General features: G+C 56.3%; 1 protein-coding gene across 8 annotated transcripts in view; it reads right to left on the bottom strand.

Moving 5' to 3' along the window:
• KAZN (kazrin, periplakin interacting protein) overlaps window positions 1-20,832 on the bottom strand; it is a 1,079,687-nt gene that overhangs the window by 142,470 nt on the left and 916,385 nt on the right. The window contains exon 1 of one of the 8 annotated variants that reach the window (XM_045475713.1): window positions 18,044-18,475. The exons of 5 other annotated variants lie outside the window; for them this stretch is intronic. In XM_045475713.1, coding sequence (XP_045331669.1) covers window positions 18,044-18,251 — 208 coding nt within the window. In that variant the 5' untranslated portion in view covers window positions 18,252-18,475. Of the gene's footprint in view, window positions 1-12,821; window positions 13,100-18,043; window positions 18,476-20,832 lie in introns of those variants that run through there. 2 more of the 8 variants (XM_045475715.1, XM_045475711.1) reach the window with 2 other exon arrangements.

Here is a 20,832-nt window from a genome sequence, read left to right as displayed (position 1 = left end):
GCTTTTGACACCACACACGCTTCTCCTTGAAGTCTCTCTCTTCCATACCCTTCCCTCCCCTGCCCCCCCCACCCCAGGGGAGAAAATGACACCAACTGGAAAATAGCAGGTCTGTTGCTGCAGAATCAGTGTGCAGCTTGAAGAAAGGAACAAATGCAAGTTACAGCAGAGACCCCGGAGGTGAACGGCCTGGAGCAGGTCAGAGGCTTTCTGTCGGTCTATAGGTCTTATCGAAGTCAGCCTCCCCTTGCCCTACTCTCTTGAACTGAACTTCTCTATGTCTTTTCTCTTCCTTCTTCCCATCCGCCAACACCAATCCTGGGATGTCCCAGGCCTCAGGTTGGGACCCCTTTGCTGACACATCCGAAACGGTATGATCCCTCGTGGCTGCTTGAGGAGGAAGGAGAAGAGATACGGGTCCCCGGGGCATAGAGAATTGGTGGAGCGGGGGACCCAAAACGAAACAAAAAACACACATCTGCGGTTTGCTGATGCTCAAAGCGCTGCTTCCCATGCTTGGCCAAAGCAGCAGAAAGTAGGCCAAATAAAGAAGTAAGTGTCCTGACAATTACAATGCAGGTGTTTGCACCGCAATTCAACTTGTAATAAGAAAAAGCTCTGTGTCCTGTGGGCGTGCTGCCATGTTCCCCCCTGGAACTGCAGGCTGGTCACCAGCCAGGCCAGTGAGGTCACTCCTAAGGGGGTGGATGGCACAGAGCTGCAGACATTCCAGGAATCAAAACCAAAAACAAACAAAAAATCCAACGCGAGCTCTGGTTATTCTTCAGCCACAAGGCCCTGGACAATGAACCTCCAACCCAGGAGGCCCAGGGACAAAGGGACAGCACCCCTCGGGGTTCTCCCACAGGTGAACGGTCAGCGTGGCATCCGGCAAGGGCCACGGGCAGGGCCAAAGAACGTTCAGCTAAGATTCTTTCAGTAATCATGAAAATTAACCCGGGATAACCTCACTGCCCAGGAAATTGTTCCTGCCCCTGATCTCCAGAGAAAGCTATAAATCTCCTTCCAAATTAGCGTTTTCTCTGGGTGCACACCTGCAAAAAGCTAATTTGGGGGAAGCTGAGCGGGGGGGAGGGGTGGGGTGGACCAGAGCCCCACCCCGGCTGGCCTGGCCGACAGGCAGCTGACGCCAACATTTCCAGGCACAAATTCAATCCCCTTTCTCAACTGGTCCGCAAGTAACGTATCGCTTCTCTCCTCCACCTCTGTCTTCCTCTTTTTGTAATCTCTTGGCTACATGTAAATGTTCACAGGACCCTCTTGCCAAGGGGCAAGTGCTGTTTATCTGGCCACGGATGCTGCTTAATCGACCGCAAAAGGAGTGTGTGAACTTGTCACTGGATGTTTCGGTTCCTTGTGACCTAGGAGCTGTCAGCACGGGGGTGGGTGGTACGGGGTGGGCTGCAGAAAAGGGGAATGGCATCCGAACTCCACAGCCCTGGCCTGGCTCAGGCTACTGTGCCGTCCTCGCCTGTCCTCATGGCATCCGGTGGGGTTTCCAGCTGCCCCTCTCCCAGCCTTGCTCCCAGTGGGCGCCACTGAAGTCTTCAGTTTCCTGAGTCCTCTTGAAACAAACATCAGGGGAGCCGGGAACACACAGCTCAGCATGGGGAACATTCTCCTGCTGGATGAGCAGCAGCTCTCATCTATTGTCAAAAAGGGCTCCCGGGGGGGAGTGAGAGATGTGAGGCTGGTCGAGCTGGGCGGATCAAGGCAAGATGCCCTGTCCTCCCCCTGCCCCTCCAGCACAATCTGCTCTGGCCTGACCGGGAAGAAAGACATCTGGGGAAACGAAGCTAGTGCGGTAGGGCGTATGGGGTCCTGTACCATGGAGCTAACTAGCTTCGTATTGTTTCTACTTCTTCTTACTCTCCTACCATCTGCACAGAGTCGTGTAGCTGCATCAGAGGGCCTATCAGGTCCAGGAAATAGATTTAGTGTATTAGATCTTCACGTGGCAGGACATGGGACAACAGGTGGATGCTACAATGAGATCGACTTGGGGCTCCATGAAAAGGTGAGCGAATGCTTAAAACCGATCAAAAAATTGTAGGGGCTGCCTGGAAGGAAGTGAGTTTCCAGTCCCGGAAGGCAGTCAAGAGCAGGAGGAACACACTGCACTGGACGTTCGGAGGCAATTTGTCGTCCTTGCCCCCAATTCTCTACGTTAACTACTTTCCCACAATCTGGAAGGAAGCAACTCCATAGGCCAGGTACCCTACCCGCCCCCCCCCCCACGATAGTTGCAGCTGATTGGGCCGGAAGAGTCACCTGACCCAGGGTGTGCCCAACTATTGGTTAGGCAGGGGCCAATGAGATTCTCTGTCGCCAGGGCATTGAAGAGACCCAGGCTACAGCAGAGGATTAAGCCGGGGAAGGCGGCTAGGGGGAGCCCTTGGGTGGGAAGAGGAAGGGGGCGGGGCGGAGAGGGGGGCACTGCCGCAGGCTCCCAGCGTTCATGTACAGACCCCACGCGGCCAGCCTTGGACTTCTTGAGGTTGCCTGTCGTGTCCTTACAACAAGCCCAGCTTTGACTAGAGTCCCGTGGGGTAGGCACCTCCTCACACCTGAAGCACTGGGGGGCTTCCTGGCGGGACCCGCGGCGGCGGGAGCAGAAGGCTCCCCGCAGGATGCGGAGCTGGGCGAAGGCTCAGCGACCGTCCTGGGAATCTGGCACCCCTGAGGCTGCAAAGAGGAATCAAGCCCCAGGCATTCCCCAAGGCCGACTCACATTCCCTCTGACTACAGGCTTCACGCACGGCCTTGTGCTCCCCATGGACCTCCCATCATCACTGCTCAGCCACAGCGCCCTGACTCTAACCATATGCCACAGACAACCAGGCTAAAGGGTCAGTCATTGCCCACACTCTCAGAGTCCCAACAGGCTCACGAACACACACCCGATCTTTTGGGAAGATGCTTCTGGTACCGCCATCGCCAACCCCGTGCTTAATAAACACCTGCAACGCATTTGAGATGGCTTACGAATAAGGCAGCTGCTTTCCTTATCAAGTACCTGCTGTATACCAGGCTCTGCAGGGTGGCTTCTGCCATTTCCACGGCAGGATGCGGAACCTGAGTCTCAGGAAGCCCTGACAATCTGCTGCCAGGACCTGCCAGGCAGGACCTCACTCTGCTCCTAAGGACTTTATCTCCCGCTGATCATTGACCCTAGGTTTGTGCAGTGTGGGTATCTCCCCCCGTGAGCCTCATATCTCTCCAGCACCCATTTTGGTATAAAACCGATACAAATGATGTTTACTGAGCACCTACTATGTGTCAAGGATCACGCTAAACACCGAGCATTAAGTCATCCCGGTGAATCTCCGCAAAACCTCTACCAGGGAGGGACAGCACCCCCAGTTGGTAGTTCCCCCAATGTACACATGAAGAAACTGAAGGACTGAGAAGCTTGCTCAAGGTCCCCACTGTTGAAACCATCTGCACACAGGCGGTCTGGCTTTATGGCCCCAGGCACTTGGTACACGCCTCCCGTGTCCCCACATTCAGAGCCCCGGGTCCAGGTACTTGTCTTCGTGGGGGGGACTCACCCTCCCCCAAAGGGCAGATACCAAAGGAAATGTGGAGCCAGCACCTACACCCTAAACAATGCCAGGCACAGAGGCAAGCTAACCATCCCTCTTTCTAAATTCTTACCTTCCTGGGCTGCCCACTCCCTGCCTTGCTGTGAGAAGGCAGCATCTGCCTGCGGGGTATGGATTCAGGTCATCTCTAAGGGGAATCAATCCGTGCTTTCCAGGGAGATGGCCAAGCTCCACATGCGGCCTGGAAAATCTGACTCCCAGTGGGGAGGTTGAGAGAAGCCAGATGCTATCTGGAGTGCCCAAAGCACCAGCTGTTGTCACTGCCCTCGTTGCGCTCAGCAGCATCAGGGATGTGGCAGGAGGCCGGCAATGGGAACATCACATCACGCATTTATGCAGGCACACTGGGGTGGGTGGGTGGCTGTGCTCAGATCAACCCCACCCCACCCCCATGCTCAGGAAGCCAACAGATGCACGGGTCCTTGTAAAAGCCCATCTGGGAAAGGGGCGACAAAAGAGGTATAAACAGAGGGATGGAAGGGAGAAGCAGGCAGAGTCATAATTACCTATGACCAGGAGACTGAGAAGGAAGCTGAGAGGTGGCAACTCTCTAGCTGGTCCTGAGAGAGAAGGAGGAAAGACAAGAGAAAGAATGACTTCTTAACAGAAGAGAGAACCGAGCTCCTCCCCAGAGGTGTACAATAGGGCCTGGCCCATGGTAGCTGCTCAAGAAAACCTGCAAAATCCTTGAGTGACAGGGTCCACATCTAAGGCTTTCCTTTCAACCCCGTGGCACCTAGCGAGGGACACACACACACACACACCTGCTGAAGGAACTCATCTCATGCTCTGCAGGGGTCAGCTCCCGCATTTGCCAGGGATGAACATTCTCCTTGACTTGCCTTTGGCTAACACCCTCCTTTCAGCTTGTGCATTTCACTGGGGGCTCACAACCCCTACCCCACCTGATTCCAGAGAAGGGTGCACATCTGGGCTTGGCCAGTCAATGCATTCTAGGCCACCGGACCAGGTGATTGGTTTAGGGCTGTCACGTCATTAAAGCTAAACCAATGACAATCAGCCCTGGGATTTCCGGAAATACTGGGAGTGAAGGGCGTTCTGCACTGACTGGAAACCTAGAAAGGTAAATGTTGCTTAGACTTGTTAGGGGTCATTTTGTCACCAGAAAGGCTAAAGCCCCAACAGATGAAAGGAGAGTTGGGAGATGACATCGTTTGAGCCCCTGGATGCAGCTACGCCTGAAGCCGGGCTTACCTCTGACCATCTCAGTTATGGGGAGCTGTTGCTTTTCCTTTCAGTGAGTCCGTTCCCGTGGTGTTTCTATCATCTGCAACTCAACTAGCCCTGCAACTACATGACTCTCCGGGCAGGTGGTAGGAAAGCAAGAGGAAGTACAAACAATACAATACAAAGTTAGTTTTTTCAGGAAGTTTTTGAGCAGTAAGCAAGGGCCTCTCCGAGCCGCAGATGCCGCTCTGAATGATGGTGAGCACGCCTCCCGGCCTCACAGGGTGCATGGGCAAGTCACTGGACCCTCTTGCAGACTCTGTTATCTTTCACGTGTTGTGGTCAAGAGCAGCGGGGAAACCCACAGCCCTGGGAGAGAACCCTCTGTCGGGGACGCCTGCACAGAGCTCACCCACACCTGAGCCTCGGGCTGGAGTATACAGAGCTGGCCCACGACCCTTCTAGTTTACTAGGGGCCAGCCCAGCCCCGGGAGGCAGCCACGGCGAGCTCTTCGGCAGGGGTGGGGCCCCTGGACAGGAGGGGCGTGCCCGGCCTTTCAAGGGATAAAGTCCCCCCGTCACCGCTCACTTCAGACTCTGCCATGCCACTGCTGAGGATGGGCGCAAGTGACCCCACGATGTACATGGCAGTGGGGACAGGAGAGTAATGGCTACTGCCAGCCGGACTCCAGCTGGACCTCGGGTTGAATCCTTTTCTCTGCCTCCCGGCTCTGTGGCCTGGGACAAGCTTCTTTACTTCCCTGTGCCTCAGTTATTTCGTCTGCAAAATGGGGTGACTCACGCACCTCACTGATTTGGGCTGTTTGGTGTCGGCGACCCTGCAAAGCAGGAGTCCCCGGAGGGGGCTCCCCTGCATGGGTTTCGCCCGCGTGTTCCCAAGGGACGGCACACCTTGCGGGGAGCGTCCCGGGTGGCACGGGGGAGCGGGGGAGAAGCACGAGTCCCTCTAAGCACTGCTCAGAACACTGGTTCATCTGCCTGGCGAACCGCGAGTCTCTGAAAAAGGACCCAGTGAACAGGATCAGCGAGTCAGCCCGGGAAGCAGGAAGGCGCAGCTGGCTCGGGGACAGCACGAGGGCGGGGCTCTGGCCTAGAGGTCGGCAGGGCCAGGCCCGATCACTCTGGGAGAGGAGGTCGCACGGGGACACACGGCCTTTTGGGGGAAGTCCCTGATGCCTACTCCAGGAGCCTGGCGTGAAGAGAGGTAAGAGGAGCTGCAGGCCACCTCGAAACACCCCAGCGGGCACCGAAACACACAACCAAATGTCTTCTAACCGGGTCCCGGCCAGCTCAGGTGCCCACTTAACTAGAGCTCTGGCTTACGCCTGAGGACAAAGAAGCAACGACAAGACTCGGTGATGCCCGCAATGGATTCTGACTTTCTTGAACCCAGACAGGGAAAGTTGTGGGGCCAAGTACAACAAGCCGTCCCAGGCGCGCAGGCTCTGAGTTAGAACCGGAAAGTCTGCAGAAGCCCAATGCCAAAAAAGGAGTCGCCCGGGCCCCACTGGCCCTGCGACCAAGGTGGGGAAGCAGAAAGGCATTTTAGGAAATGTTCAACGACACCGAAAACAGAGGAAGAATTTTCGGTGTCTCATCCTCTGAAAATATCCTTGACTTCAGGCCAGCGGGGAGGACTGTGTTTTGAGCAGTTTTGTGTTTTATCTACAATTGTATCCCTGTTACTTAAGGGTTCTGATCCAGGCAGGTGCACCCCAAGTATTCACAGGATAAATGAAGAAAAGAAAAGAACTTCAGGGGCTCTACAGGTTCAATGATTCTTTTTTTTTCTTTTATAATGTTTATTTTTAAGACAGAGAGAGAGAGTGTGAACGGGAGACAGGCAGAGAGGGAGACACAGAATCCAAAGCAGGCTCCAGGCTCTGAGCCGTCAGCACAGAGCCCAACGCGGGGCTCCAACTCACGAACCGCGAGATCATGACCTGAGCCAAAGTCGGACGCTCAACTGACTGAGCCACCCAGGCACCCGCCCCCCCCAATGATTCTGGAGACTGAAACACAAACTGTCCACTTGTTTACAGGGTGACCAGATGACACAAAGGACGAGGGCAAGCGTAAAAGCAAATGAACTCGTGAGCTTACATCTCAGACGGAGGCTGAGAACGAAATCCAGTGCAGGAGTGCGGGGGGGGGGGGGGGGGATGGGGGGTGCCCACAAGGCACAACCCAAGTCACCATCTCCACCCGTCCCATTCCTGCCGATAGCTTTCAGCCGGCTCCAGAAAAGAGGGACGTGTTTACTAACCCCTCAAAAGCCTGACAATTACTGGTGAGGCCGCAGGTGCTCTCCAGGTGTGCCCGACCTGCCGGGTGAGGCTCAGCCAAAGGTGTGTCAATGTCAGCAGGATTAGATTTCTCCTAAGGTCCTTCCAGCTCAAATATTCATGCACACGTGTTTCCCCCACTTGGAGCATTTCCTGGAGCCCTGCTCTGTGCTCCAGGTGAACAGAGGGAGACGGAGGTGCAGGTGCCCTATGGCCCCGCCCCGTTGGAGATGACAGTTCAGAGAGCCCAGGGTAACACTCGAGAAATGCTCACGCAGGACCTGCCACAGCTACCCTGTACTCCAATGACACACACCCATGGCAATGCAAGGACAAAGCACAGAGCAGGTGGAATGAACAAGAAAGGCTTTTGCAGAAGGGTCGGGGGCCCGGGACGAGGTGGAAAACTCGGAAGTCAGTGTGGGGTGGAATGGTAACAGAAGTAAGAAGGCGAGGGGTGGGAGTGAGCCAGCTGGCTTGTGGGACAGTGAGGAGGCTCTGAGCTCCTCGACAGGAGTCAAAAGAGAGGCTGTCAGACGTCCGTGGGTCCCAGCCCCAAGTCCAGGCCAGAGCAGGTACTCAACACCTGCCAGGTGGGTGAACCAGGAGCCTTGGCAGATCTGGGGAGAGCTTGAGGGAGGCCATCCTTCTGGTTCAAGTTAAAGGTTCTAGACAGAACCCTTCCCCTCCAGACTGTAAGCCCCAGGAGGGTAGAGCTGGCTTGGCTCAGCTTGTCAACACCAGGCACCCAGTCAGAGGAGTATGCATCCAGTGAGTAATTAAGCAAAAAAAAAGCAGGCAGATTTGACTTAGTAAAGGTGCTCGGCTGGAATCATCCTGACCCTCAGCTGTGGCCCAGAGACGTGAATGAGCTGGGAGAGAACAGCACCAAAAGGCGAGCGAAGGTAGAGGGGTCAGAGGCCAGGCAGGGGACACCTTAGCTGCGGAGAGTGCAAGGGTGGGGTGGGGGGGATCGCTCGTCGGATACAGCAGCAGCAGGTAAGTATGGCTGGCACAGCTAAGTGTTAAGAAGCCACTGGGGGTACAGAGAGGGTGACCGACGGTCCTGTTTCGCCAGGGGACCGAGGGGCGTCCCAGGGCGTGGGACACTCAATGCTGAGACTGGGAGAGTTCTGGCAGTGCAGAATGAGCTGGTCACCTGAGGCACAGGTCTGGCCGCACCGGCACCAAAGAGGGAAAAGATTGCCGGCGGGGCCAACCCCATTTGTCAGGGGCTCAGACACTACAAAGCTGTTGCATATCGTGGGCTCAGGCAAACCACAGGCGTGGGAGCCGAGCCAGGCTGACGCTATGACTCTCGTTTCCTGGAACGGGGAAACTGAGGCTCGGACGTGAGTGACCACGGTGGGCAAGTCACGGGGCCAGTGTGACGTTCTGGCCTCCAGCTTCTTCGCTTTCCCTGCACGTCGGGAAGACGTGAAATACACAAGCGCTGTCTGTCAAGCACGGCCGTGCGCTGTGCCGCTTTCCTCTGGGCCAATGGACGTGAAGAGGTGGGGGGGAGGGGGGCGTGCACCAGAGCCCTCGTCCCCAAGAGGGGCTCTAGGGGCCCCAGGGAAACGGGCCCATCTGGCCCTCTGCTCTTCCGAGATTCTGACTCAGGGTGAGCAGTGGCCACCACCTGGGACGTGGGGAGACGGGGTGGGGATTGGGGTGCTAGCTACTGTTCTGTTTGCCTCACCTATGACGTCCCCGTTATGGCCACCCTTTGGGTAAGGCCAGGATCCCCAAAGGCCCTTGTGAAAGGCAATGCATCATCTAGCCACACAGCCTGTAGTCCCCAGGTGTGGAAGGGTCTCAACGGCTCTGGGCAGACGGGGAGAGAACAGGCCGGAGAACAGGGGAGGTGGAAGGGGCAGGGAGAGGGGATTTGGCGGATTTAAGCAGAAGGAGCTTCCTAGAGCAGTGCTGCTCAGTGATTGGTCCCATGCCGTATCTGCATCAGCATCACCTCAGGGGCATTATTAAGACCCAGATTGCTGGGCCCACCCCGTTTCTGATTCTGCAGGTCTGGGGGGGGGGGTGGTGGAGACTTTGCACCTGTAACAGGTTCTCGGGTGAGGCTGATGTTGCTGGTCTTGGCACCCCATCTTGGGAACCACCGGCCTGGAGCATGTGGTTATGAGGGATCGGGGGAGGCGGAAGAGGCACAGGGGTGCTGATGGGTCACCGGGGTCTGGGAAGAGCCACACAAGTAAAGATGAAGGTGGTGGGAGGCCTTGGTCCTCACACTTCGAAGAGGGTCAGGATCACAAGGCAGAGGAGGGAACTTGTTTGAAATGCAGATCTGTGGGCTCCTCCCTGGATATTTTTGACTGTCCAGGTCTGCGAGGGGGCCCAGGAACTTAGGCTCTGAGTGATTCTGATGCTGGCAGTCTGGGCCACAGGGAGAGGCGTGGGAGCGTCAGAGCGGCACCGTGGAAAAATACATTTCTCAGGCTTTGCGAGCTTCGATGAGCCCCAGAAACATCTGTAGTCCCATGCCCTGACTCGGAGCCACCCAATACAGTAGGCACTAGCCTCACGGAGCCTTTTGCAATTAAGTAAAAAGTGGGGACACCTGGGGGGCTCAGTTGGTTAAGCGGCTGACTCTTGATTTCGGCTCAGGTCATGATCTCGTGGTTCATGAGATCGAGCCTCACATGGGGCTCTGCACTGACAGTGCGGAGCCTGCTTGGGATTCTGTCCCCAGCCCCCCTTAAAAAAAATATTTGAAAAAAATTGAAATTCAGTTCACTGGTCACCCTAGCTACATTTTAAACCCAGTGGCTACCACATGGGACTGTACAGATCTAGAACATTTCCACCTTTGCACAAAGTTCGGTCAGAGAGCTCTGGCCTGGAGCGATCACAACGTGTCTGCCTCTCTTTCCCTTTCTATAAAAAGGGGTTTCTCCACCATCTTTCTCAGGGTGTAAGAGAGAGGGGAGGCTCCACCGAGAGCGACGTTTCTTCCCCACATTTAAAGAGCCCGTGCACCTGCTGGTGGGAGGAGGTGGTCCAGTTTGGCCTCCATGTCTGCCCCAGAACCCAAGAGGATGGTTCTTTTTCCTTCTGGTTGGCTGCTAGACTCCCCACCGTGAAGAGTAGTCCTTAGTAGTTAGAGCTTAGGCATCACGAGTATGCTAAGGAAAACCAACTAACAGAAGCCCAAGCAACTCCCCTTCAAGAAAAGTGATACCAAACAAAACCAACCCAACAAAAAAGGTATATGCTTAACCCATCACAGTGGCAGAGGCATTAACAACAGACTGGATTTAATCCCAGAGAAAAGGCAACTGAATTTACTTCTTTCCTAGAGCTTCCCAGCACACATATGAGGTGGTCGAGTTTTCAAGGAAGGAGTTGAAAGAACACTAGAGATAAAGTACCGGGGCCAGGGGATCTCCACATGCGGTTCCGGGACAGGCAGTGCAGGGACAAGGATGGACAGTCCGTTGAGAGTGCAGGGTTCTGCAGGGTTCTCCAGTTACCGTATGAAGTGCTTACAGGAGGCAAACGCACAGACGGGAAGCAGAACGGTGGGTTACCAGGGGCTGGAGCGGCGGGTGGGGACTTATTCCTCAGTGGGTACGGTCACAGTTTGGGACGATGGAAAAGTGCCAGAAGGGCACCTGGCTGGCTCAGTGGGTTGAGCGTCTGACTTCGGCTCAGGTCAAGATCTCGTGGATGGTGAGTTTGAGCCCCGAGTGGGCTCGGTCCCAAGTCTAAAGGATCTGGATGAACCGAGGTTCTTTAGGCCGAGCGTGCGGTCCCCCTCTGCCCGCTCAGCGCCCTGCCCCGTGCCTGGCCCCCTCCCCCCGCCCCGAGGTACTCAAGGAAGAAGGAACAGCGGCTGAGCGGAAGGCACAGGCGTGCTGGTGACGGTGTGGGGAGCGGGGTGGGGGGATCTGAGCAAAGACAGAGTCTTACTCCGGTTGCTTTCTCATCCCTGGCCGATCCTGGGAGCGCACGAGACAGATTAGCACGTGCCTCTTTCTAACAGATTCGGGGAAGGTCAGGTGGGGGCGGGAGGGGCGCGTGGGCTAGGAAGGGAAAGAGGGAGAGTTGGCTAGGGTGTCTGTGTGCCTCTTGTCCACTTGGGGACACCCGTGGGAGGGAGCAGGGTGCGGCCAAGGACGATGTCGGGACGCAGGGGGTAAACCAGAGTGCTCGGCCTGCTAATATTCTCACTCTAAAATTAACCCAATCCCAGAAACGCAGAGGGCAGAGAGGTTCTCAAAGCCTGGCCCGTGGAACCCTCATATCAGAATCACCCAGGGCACTCAATGAACACACAGATTCCCAGGCCCCCTCTCCAGCACTACAGGCAGAATAGTGGCGGAGCCTACCTCGGAGCCCTGTGATCCTCAGGCTGAAACCCCCTTTAAGGAAGGAGGTCAAGAGGGTAAGTTCCCAGCTTTGCCAAGGTATCACGTGTAGTTGGGGGTCTTGATATTTGGACCCGGGAAGCCACATGGCACCGTGAGTGTGATCCCTTCCTCACTCTGGGCGTCGGTTTCCTCACTTCGTAGAGAGTGACGGACTCTATCCCTGCTGCTGTTTCCCTCTGGGGACTCTGCCTGGGTTGGACCTCCTGTCACGGGTCAGCTGGCTGCTCTGGATTCTCGCCGGGGCAGGGGGGCAGGGGGGCAGGGCTGTCTCCTGGAGCCAGCTGAGTGGCCCTGGGCCCCAGAGGCCCTTGCTTCCAAATGCCTCTGGCTGACTGGAAGCCAGCGTCAAAGATGTCAGGGAGGGCATCCCATGACACCCAGCCCGTGATACTCAGCCACACAGCCTCTGCCTGGTGCCCTGGTGGCCCTCAAGGAATCGTCAGCTGGTGAAGGAAAAACGGCAGTGAGAAGCAATGGTCCTGGGGCAGAGAGTGTGATGTCCTCGAACAGCCACTTCCTACAATCTGTTTAACTGCTTTGAAGCCTCAAATGGGTCACCTTTTTAATTTTTTAAAATGTTTTATTTATTGGGGGGGGGGGGGCAGAGGGACAGAGGGAGACACAGAATCCGAAGCAGGCTCCAGGCTCCGAGCCGTCAGCACAGAGCCCGACGCGGGGCTCAAACTCACAGACCGTGAGATCACGACCCGAGCCGAAGTCGGACGCTTAACCGACTGAGCCACCCAGGAGCCCCAACTGTGTCACCTTTAGGAAGGGGAGGAATGCCGGGCTGCCTTATGGGGGTAGCACAAGACCAACAGGAGTGCAGCTAACAAAGTGCTCGGCTCCTGGGTGGCCCTGAACAAACACTTCTTTGCCATTAAAGGGACCTTCCCCAAACCGGAAATACACATTCTTCCCTGCCTGGGCACAGGGGGACTTCAAAGTCACCAGGGCACCGGTGAGGCACCTGTTGTTCTCACCTCTCTCCAGGCCCCCAGGGAGAGCTTTCTGAAGCTTCTGTACGATTAAAAGGTACCGAACGCACTCAACGCCTGTGATAAAGTCACGGCCCAAACTAGTTGGGAGCCTGAGCCAGCCTCCGAGTCCGGGCGGCAACAACAGATGAGGCTGCTGGCACCTGCAGGCAGGCTCCCAGGTGGTGGGTGTTCCCCGCAGTGGTCCCCAAAGCCCAGCGCACAGATGGAGGGAGCACTGGGACGGTCGCCGTCACTGAACCCACCAGCTCCCCTCTTCCTTAGCCCGGGCGGAGCGTCCCCCCAGCTCAGAGCTCAGGACTCACCCACCTGTCGTACCTCTCTGGCCGTTAATTTCTTCCAAATCCGGGTCTGCTCTAGCACCTCTGGGGCCACTGGCACTGGCCAAGGGCTCAGAGGAATGGCCACGACCCAGGTCCTCCACCTGGCTTCTCTTGAGGGCATCCCAACAGCAGACAAGAGAAAGCACGAAGTCCCCACCTTCAGGGTGGCTGCCCCAAGGGGCACGGAAGGGGTGGTCCTTTAGAACAGGAGTCATTCCTGACTTTTCCCCTCCTGGACAGGCACTCATCGGACACACGCAACATGAAGTGCATCTACGGAGAGTGAATTCATAAAAAAATAACTCCACACACAGGCACGCACATGCACACATACCTTGTAAACACAGCCTGCCAACCTCTCTGGAGTGTTTACAGCCCTTAGTGACCCACAGCAAACACAGCATCCCCACGGCGGCTGCTTTGGACAGCTTTAATGATATGTTGGCTGTGCTTATCTGCTAGGGCTAAAATCCGGGTAAACACCTATGTATCTGATTTTCTACTTTTGCCAACTGGCCACCGGATGGGTGGGAGGGGCTGGGGTCCAGGCTCATGTTTGCTGTTTTCCTTGAACCATGCACTCTGTGACTCTTGAAATGGCTTAAGGGGGTTAAACTCATCTTTCCGAATGGCTAGAGGGTCCTGGTATATCCTCCGGTTAACTCGATTGGGATGTTACAAGGAACACAAAGCAGGCATAATGACTATTATGGAAATTTGAAGGCCAAATGAGCCAGCGACCAGTCGTCTGGAATCATCCGATCTCATCAAATCCCAGTACCTCACACTTCAAAACGTTTAAGAAGTTTACACACACATACACACTCAATCGATTTGTTTGGACTCTGGATAAAGGGGAAACCTCCTCCCTCCTGTGGCATCGGGCTCCGTGAGTGTATGAAGGATGCCAACCACACAGATTCCTGTCCAACAATTCCGAAGTGGGTGATATGATCCTATTTAATAGATGGGTAAACTGAGGCTTGGGATCTTAAATCATTTGCTTGGGGACACATAGCTAGTAGTAAGCAGAAGCTAGTAACCAGGGTGTGTTGGACTCCAAAGCTGGTGCCCTGTCCTCAAGTGTCCCGGCAGAAGCAAAGTGCAATCCTTCTCGCTGAGCGGTCACCCGGGGTGAGGGTGCTGGCCCACAGGGGATCTCCCCAGGGAAACCAATGGGAATGGTGTTCAAGAGCAGTGACTTTCACCCCCGAGCCTCAGCAGTCTCTGTCCCGCTCAGGTCGCCAAGGATGTCCACACTAAACCCTGTGGTCCTGGTGGCCGGCTTTCTAAGAGAATCCCCTGTTCCAAGGTGGAGATTGAAATCTCACCCCTAACCCAGCAGAGACCCTTTACAGAAAGGATAACACAAGACCAATCTATTGCTGAAATTGCTAAAGGCACAAAGATAAGCAAATGCTTGAGTTGCTTAAAACAAGGAAAGTCAAGGAGAGGACAACCCCCGCCCCCTCTTTTTAAAGATAAAAATTTAAAGAGAAAACGGACCTGAAACCTCATGTGGCTCTACGTCTTAAACATCAACACAAGGTCTTTGCACACCGCTTTGAGGTCCTCAGCCTGGGACCCCACGGTCAAATCCTGGCTGTGACACCTACCAGCTGTGTGATCTTGGGCAAATTACTAAACTTTCCTGAGCACCAGTCTCCTCACCTGTGGACCGGAACGGGCGATTGCACCTCCCGGCTGGGGTCCCTGGAGGACTGATTAAGACAGAGCACCCCATTGGGTGAGTACCATCACCGGCCCCCAGGAGGGTACAGGACAGCAATGAGAGCCAGTACCCAGATCCCCAAGAGCCTGGTGCCCTCGGCCAGGGGGGTGCTTTATGTGAGGGGGAGGGGCAAGAGGCGATAAGAACGCAAATGACTAATAAAAAAGGTAGAGGCTGGACCAGGAGCCATTAGGTCCTGCGACTTTTGAAAGCTGGGGTTCAGAAAAACGCTTAAGGAGGCAACGGCATCTGAACTGGGCCTCGAGGTCTGGCTGGCTTCAGATGCGGACAGATACGCTGTCCAGTCTCCAAATTTACTAACTTACCAACAACTCTGAAACAATGGCTTGGGGGTGCCTTTAGCCGAAGGGCGAACACCCTCTCGCCTTAGGGACCCAGCTCACTCCCTTCTCTGACCCCGCTGCCCAGATGCTACCCAGCACCCGCTCCCATCATGCTAACCCCTCACCTGGCTCTATTTTTCTGCACAGCACTGGCCATCTCCTGACACATCTTGTGCGCCCATGCCTGCTGGAAATCTCCTCCCACGATAGAAGCTCCATGGAAACAGGGGCTGCGGCTGTCCCCTTTGCTACTGTATCCCTGGCAGCTACGACAGTGGCCCCGGTAGTTGCTCAAGAAATGTGACTGAATGGATGCACGACCAAAGATGGAAAGAATTCACGCTGCAGCCTAAGAAGCTTCAGGGAGCACCTGCCTTACTCTGCGGGGGGTCTGGGTGACCTCCCCTCACATGGAGTTAGTCCCACGGTGCCAAACAGGGAAACTGAGTTACCGAGTTTCTCAAGGTCACACAGATTTGAGGCAGAACCAGGTGCAGACTGAGTGCGTGTCTCATCTCTGCCTCTCCTGCTCTGGTCCTGAGCCTGAAAACGGTCACCTCCCCTAGAACTGGCCCCACTCTGGAGGCCAGGGCTGTCACCGGCACAGAGCCTGTCCCCCTCCTGATCTCAGAGCACCCTCCGTGAGCAATGTCAAGGTGTCCAGGCTTCCACCCTGCCAAGCCAGCATCCCCTCTCCCTTACCCCTCCCCCACACCTCTGAACGTGCCAATTCCCAGACTCTATCATCCAACAGGGCAACTACGTGCAGCTGGAGACCGATGGGCAGAGATCCTGGGACTAGTCACCTCACAGCCTGGCTAAAATGTTTATTTCAACAGTAATTTCAGCTTGCGGTTCCAAGCCAGAAGAGCTCTCATTTGCTTCCCAGAGGAAAAACCCCTAATAACAGCCAATGTCTCAAACCATTCGTGGATTCTCAAACATCCACGTCCATGGCAGGCCAGCCTCAATGCCCAGCCGGCACGGAAGTTCTCAGAAACTGCACGTGACCTTTAAGAACCGGGCACCGGAAGAGGGTGAAGGGTGGGTGGTGGAGTGGAGAGAACTCAAAACTTTCTGGTGTAGCCGCCGACTTGATTCGCGCCAGGGATGCCACCTGTAAATCAGAAGATTTCCACTGCTCTCTGCCCTAAAGGGACACCACGAGGGCCATTGGAACCACCACCACCCCCCAAGGCCTTGGAGACACGGCGTTTCTCAGCTACACCGTATCATTAGGATATTGTTATTATGAATACACAAACGGAGTCTTTGTAGACACAAAGTAAACAGACCTATCTCCACCCAGCCATCTCCTACACTTTTACATAATAACAACCCCCCCCCTCCCCGCAGCACAACAGTCAGCCTTGGATCCCTGAGGTAGTTTACACACAAGACAAATCTCATCTTGGCACAGTTCAGGAGGGTGGAGACGGAACCTACAGCATCACATCCTAATGGGAAACTGAGTCAACGGGGGGCACTGACAGGTGCCCCACAAGGGAAGCTGACAACCAGCTTTTATTATGCGTCAACTAGGAACGAGGCAAGGTGCTTTGCAGACATTAGCTTTCGGGTCATCAGAATGTTAGTTGACCCTTGTATCATCCGCCACTTTTCAAATGGGTAAACGGAGCCTCAAAAAGATAAACAAGTTGCCCGAGCTCTATCTGCTTGCACTTCGCATCTGTGCTCTGTTTTATAGCAAGCTATCTTTTCTCTAACTGCTCTGTGCAACTGGGGAGGAGGTGGGACTGTCTCCAACAGGCCCAGCCCCGAGGCCAAGGGTTCAGGGATTCAAGCTACTTCCAGGGCTCAGTGTCCCTTTTCTAGACCCTTGGTGACCCAAGACTTCAGGGGCTCCAGGACACCAGTGGCAGCTCAGCAGGTCAGTGGTCCCAGCTCCTGTGGCTACAACTGTGATACTCAGGACTCTGTCTCCCTGGGAGACCAACACAGGCAGCCTGGAATTAAGGGGGCCTTGCTGCTGGCTTTTTCTCATAGGAAAGAAATAATTATTAGGTAAATAAGCCTGGTGTTTCCCAGCTGGTTAAGCTTGCTGTCTGGGAGAGGCATTCTACTGTCAACTGACAGAAAATTTGAAATCGTGGCACCTTGGGCAAGTTGCGTTTTCTGTCCTTATCTTCATGGAGATAACACAGCCTGGCTCCCAGAGTTGTGATAAAATTTTAAGGAGACACTGCATGCAAATTACTGGAACACAACAGGTATTCAAGAAATAATGAATAATCATGTTGTACTCCCTCCACCTCCATTTTTTCCTGGAAAAAGTATTCAAACTTCAAACTGATGGTGACAGTCACTTCTTGGAAGCCCTTCATCTTCCATCTAAATTTCGTCCTCCTCTAGAGTCAAGGGGATCCAGGGATTCGGTGGGACCCCCCCTCCCCCCCCAGACATAACTTGCGGGGACGGGGTGGCGGGCAGCTGAGACAGGAACATAATGAACCTGGCTGCACCTACTCAGAACATTTTAACATTAAAACGCGGTTCTCAGCTGGGGTCAGATTAGCCCATGATACGCAACTGGACCATTTAATTTGTGTCTGCACCGCCTCGATCTCTTTCCGCATCAGTCCTTCAAACGTAAGAGAAATCTCTACCCTCCCGGCAAATGCAATTCATCACTTTCCTCTCCGAGGGGCAGCAGGAGAGCAGGGCTCTCCTGGCCCTTTACGGGGCTGCCAGGTGGGTTTACAGGTGCGGCCGGAGAGGGGCGGCCCCAACTTCGTGCGGGGCTGGCCCCTTTCCCACGCTTCCCACGAAAGTCGCGGGGCCCGCCCAGAGCAAGGTCTCCCTCCAGGCGCCGCGGGATCTCGCCGACTCCGGCAGGCGTGGCCTTGACCTCCCTCTGCAGCTCGCTCGGGGGCTCGGCCGGAGAGCTGCGACCCCCGAAACCCCCGCCCCCGCGCCGCAGAACTAACTCCGCGTCCCGCGCGTCTCCCCGCGCGCCCCTCCCCGCGCTGGCGGCGCGGCGCGCGGCGAGAACTTTGCCTCCCGCGCGCGGCGATCCCGGCCCGGAGCGCCCCCGCGCGCCCGGCCCCGGCGGCTCCCCGGGCCTGCGGCCGCGCCGCCCTCCCCGCCCCGCCCCGCCCCGCGCGCACCTACCCGGCTGGCTGCAGTCGCCATCCGCTCGAACGGAGGGCGCCCCGGCGCGGGGCCGGTCGGCCGGCCGCGCAGCGTCCGCACCCGCCTCGCAAGCTGCGGGCCCCGGGGGGCGCGCCGGCCCGGCCCCCGCCCCGCAGGAAGGCGCCGGCTCGCCCTGCGCCGCCAGCTGGCGGACGCGCTCCCAGGTGCCCGAGTCGGCCGCCCGCATGCCGCGTGCCCGGGGAGGGGGGCGCTGCCGCGGCGGCGCGGGGGGCTCCGACGGCGGGCGCCGGGCTCACAGCCTCCGAGGCCGCCGCCGCATCGGGGCGCAGCCGAGCGCCGTCCCCGCCGGCCGCCGGCCGCCCGCGCGCGCCGCACCCGGGCTCTCCGTCCCGCCGACGCCGGGCAGTCCGCGGCCGCCGCACGCGAGGAATTCGGCCGCCCGCCTCTCACGTGGGAACGGCCCTCACTCCCGCGGCTCCGCCTCCCGCTCCTTCCGGGCTGGCGAGGCCGCTCGCCCCGCCCCGCCCTCGGCCCCGCCCTCGGCCCCGCCCCCGGCCCCTCGGCGGCGCCGGGACTCGCCCCACGGCCTCGGCGAGCGCTTCGTGGCCCCGTTCCGGGGACGCTCGGCGCATCCCCCAACATGGTCATTTCTGGAGAGACTGCGGGTCAGAACGACAGCCAGTGGCGCACGGGTCGGAGGGGGGCAGGCCTGAACCAAGATCTCTGAAAGCCCAGAGTGCGGGCATCTGGGGGACGGCTGCCTGGTACCCCGGTTTGCCGATGTCTCCACTCTTCCGACACCCTTGTGACAGCCTTGCTGAGGAGCTGAAGTCCCAATAGCCGACCAGGAGAGGGCAGCACGAGTGGACAGGGAAAGGGGTGGTGGCCCTGGGACATTTCCTGCACTCACCTGTACTGTGTGACCCACCAGGCGTGGGGGGGGGGGGTATGTCTGCATCTCACTTCCCTGAGCCTCAGTTTCCCCATCTCTCAAATGAGGCATGGGCAATTCCCACCCTGTCCACCATGCCAGATGCTTCTGAATGCCCCTCTGCCAGAGCCAGGAGGCAGGTGAGGTGATTCCCAGGGAAGGCCAGGGCCTGGACCCCGGGAATGGGGGGGGGGGGGTGCAGGGTGCAGTTACTCAGCCAGCCAAGCCCCTAGGAGGTGGCACCTTGGGTCTGCAAACCTAAACCTGCCTGCTGGAGTGGGTGCACCAGTGGCTGGCAGTGCTTGCTGTAAAATGAGTTTGCAGCTCCCAGCCCCCTTTGATCTGGGGATTATGATGCTCTTTAGAAGGACTAATTATCTCCCCGCAGCCCCAGGAAGCAGGTCCAGTCTCCCCCCCACCCCCCTATTGTACACATGGGGAACCAGGCAACATAGCAAGAACAAGGCAAGAACTCACACACTCTCAGTGATGTCCCCGGCCTCCCCTTCCAGGCAGCATGCACCAGGCCTGGCTCTCTAACCTGTGGCTCCCACGGGCCCAGGCCTGAGCTCTGGGAATTTCTAGGTCACTGGCATATGCCTCTCCAACAAGCTGTGGGAAACAAACTATTTCCCCACCCCCACCCCCGCCCCCAAGTCTCTAAAACTGTTCATGGGTCACTTTCCTGTCTGTGGGCGAGGAACCCTGCCCCGGAACAAGCACTGTGGTCTGGCCACCACCCATCGTGGCTTTCCCAGCTTCCACACCCGACGTCTTCCTCCCTCCTCCCATGATGTGGAAACTGGCCTGCCTCAGACCCCTGTCTGGAACCCCGACTTCCCACTGGAAAGCTGACCAGTAACATCAAATGCTGGTGATACCCCCAGCCAGGGGAGAAAACTACCCTCAACGCCCACACCACTCTAAGGGGAGGAAACTGACCACCACTGGTCACACCAAGTGATAGGAGATGCTAGGAATCCCCCCAGTTCTTCCACCTTTTCTGGGATAACAGGCAAAACAGAACCAAAGAAAGATTGCTCTGAGCCCCACACAGGGACACCCCACACAAGAATCTCTGTTCTAGGTGCCTTCAGGGACCCAACTGGGGGCATAAATGAGTGGGTGGGCTGTACAGGGCTCACTGTGGTTTGTTTCAGAAGGGCATTTAGGTTGTAGTCTTTTGACTTAGACACGTGTTGCATATTAAGCCCGTAGGAAGGATATTTACTTCCACAGAGAAACATTCTCCTTCCCGTATTTCTTGAAGTACATGGAACTCTGAGTCTGTCTTCCCACTTTTGATGGAAACATGCAATTTCCTCTTAATTCCACGACAAGAAAACAGCAGCACAAGCCTAAATACGGAGCACTTGCCACTTGGGTTTAGTGTCACGGAGACTTTAGGGAGCGGTGGGGACTGTGGCAAACAGGAAGCCACCAGCCTCCCTGGAGAGGAGGCCGTAGATTGCTGTCATGCAGAAATGTGGCTCTGGTGTCACCAGGGGTTCTGTTGTGTTTTTTAAAAGAACTATTAGAAATATGAATTTTTTATGTGTAACCTAAGTTCAAAATGTGGACAACTCTTTAAAACTTACAAAGAAGAAAGAGAAGGAGAAGAGGACGGAGAAAGAACAACAAAGTAAACATGTCTAGAAGTTTCTGTGTAGCCCACTGGCTACACGTGCTCATTTCACTGCTACCGTTATGGGCCCCCCCTCTGACCTCTCAGAAGTCTGCACATGCTTTCTACTTACATTTCAATAACCCAAGCCGCTTCTCAAGCCCACAGCCCTGGGGGATTTCCGCGGCTCTCCCTTACTCAGCACAGTTTGGCCTGGCTGTGTGTGTGAGTGCGCGTGTGTGCTTGTGTCTG

This window comes from Leopardus geoffroyi, chromosome C1 (genome assembly GCF_018350155.1).
Source record: "Leopardus geoffroyi isolate Oge1 chromosome C1, O.geoffroyi_Oge1_pat1.0, whole genome shotgun sequence".
Taxonomy (NCBI): Eukaryota; Metazoa; Chordata; class Mammalia; order Carnivora; family Felidae; genus Leopardus; species Leopardus geoffroyi.
The sequence above is the reverse complement of the archived record's forward strand: the minus strand, read 5'-3'. Positions and strand labels throughout refer to the sequence as shown.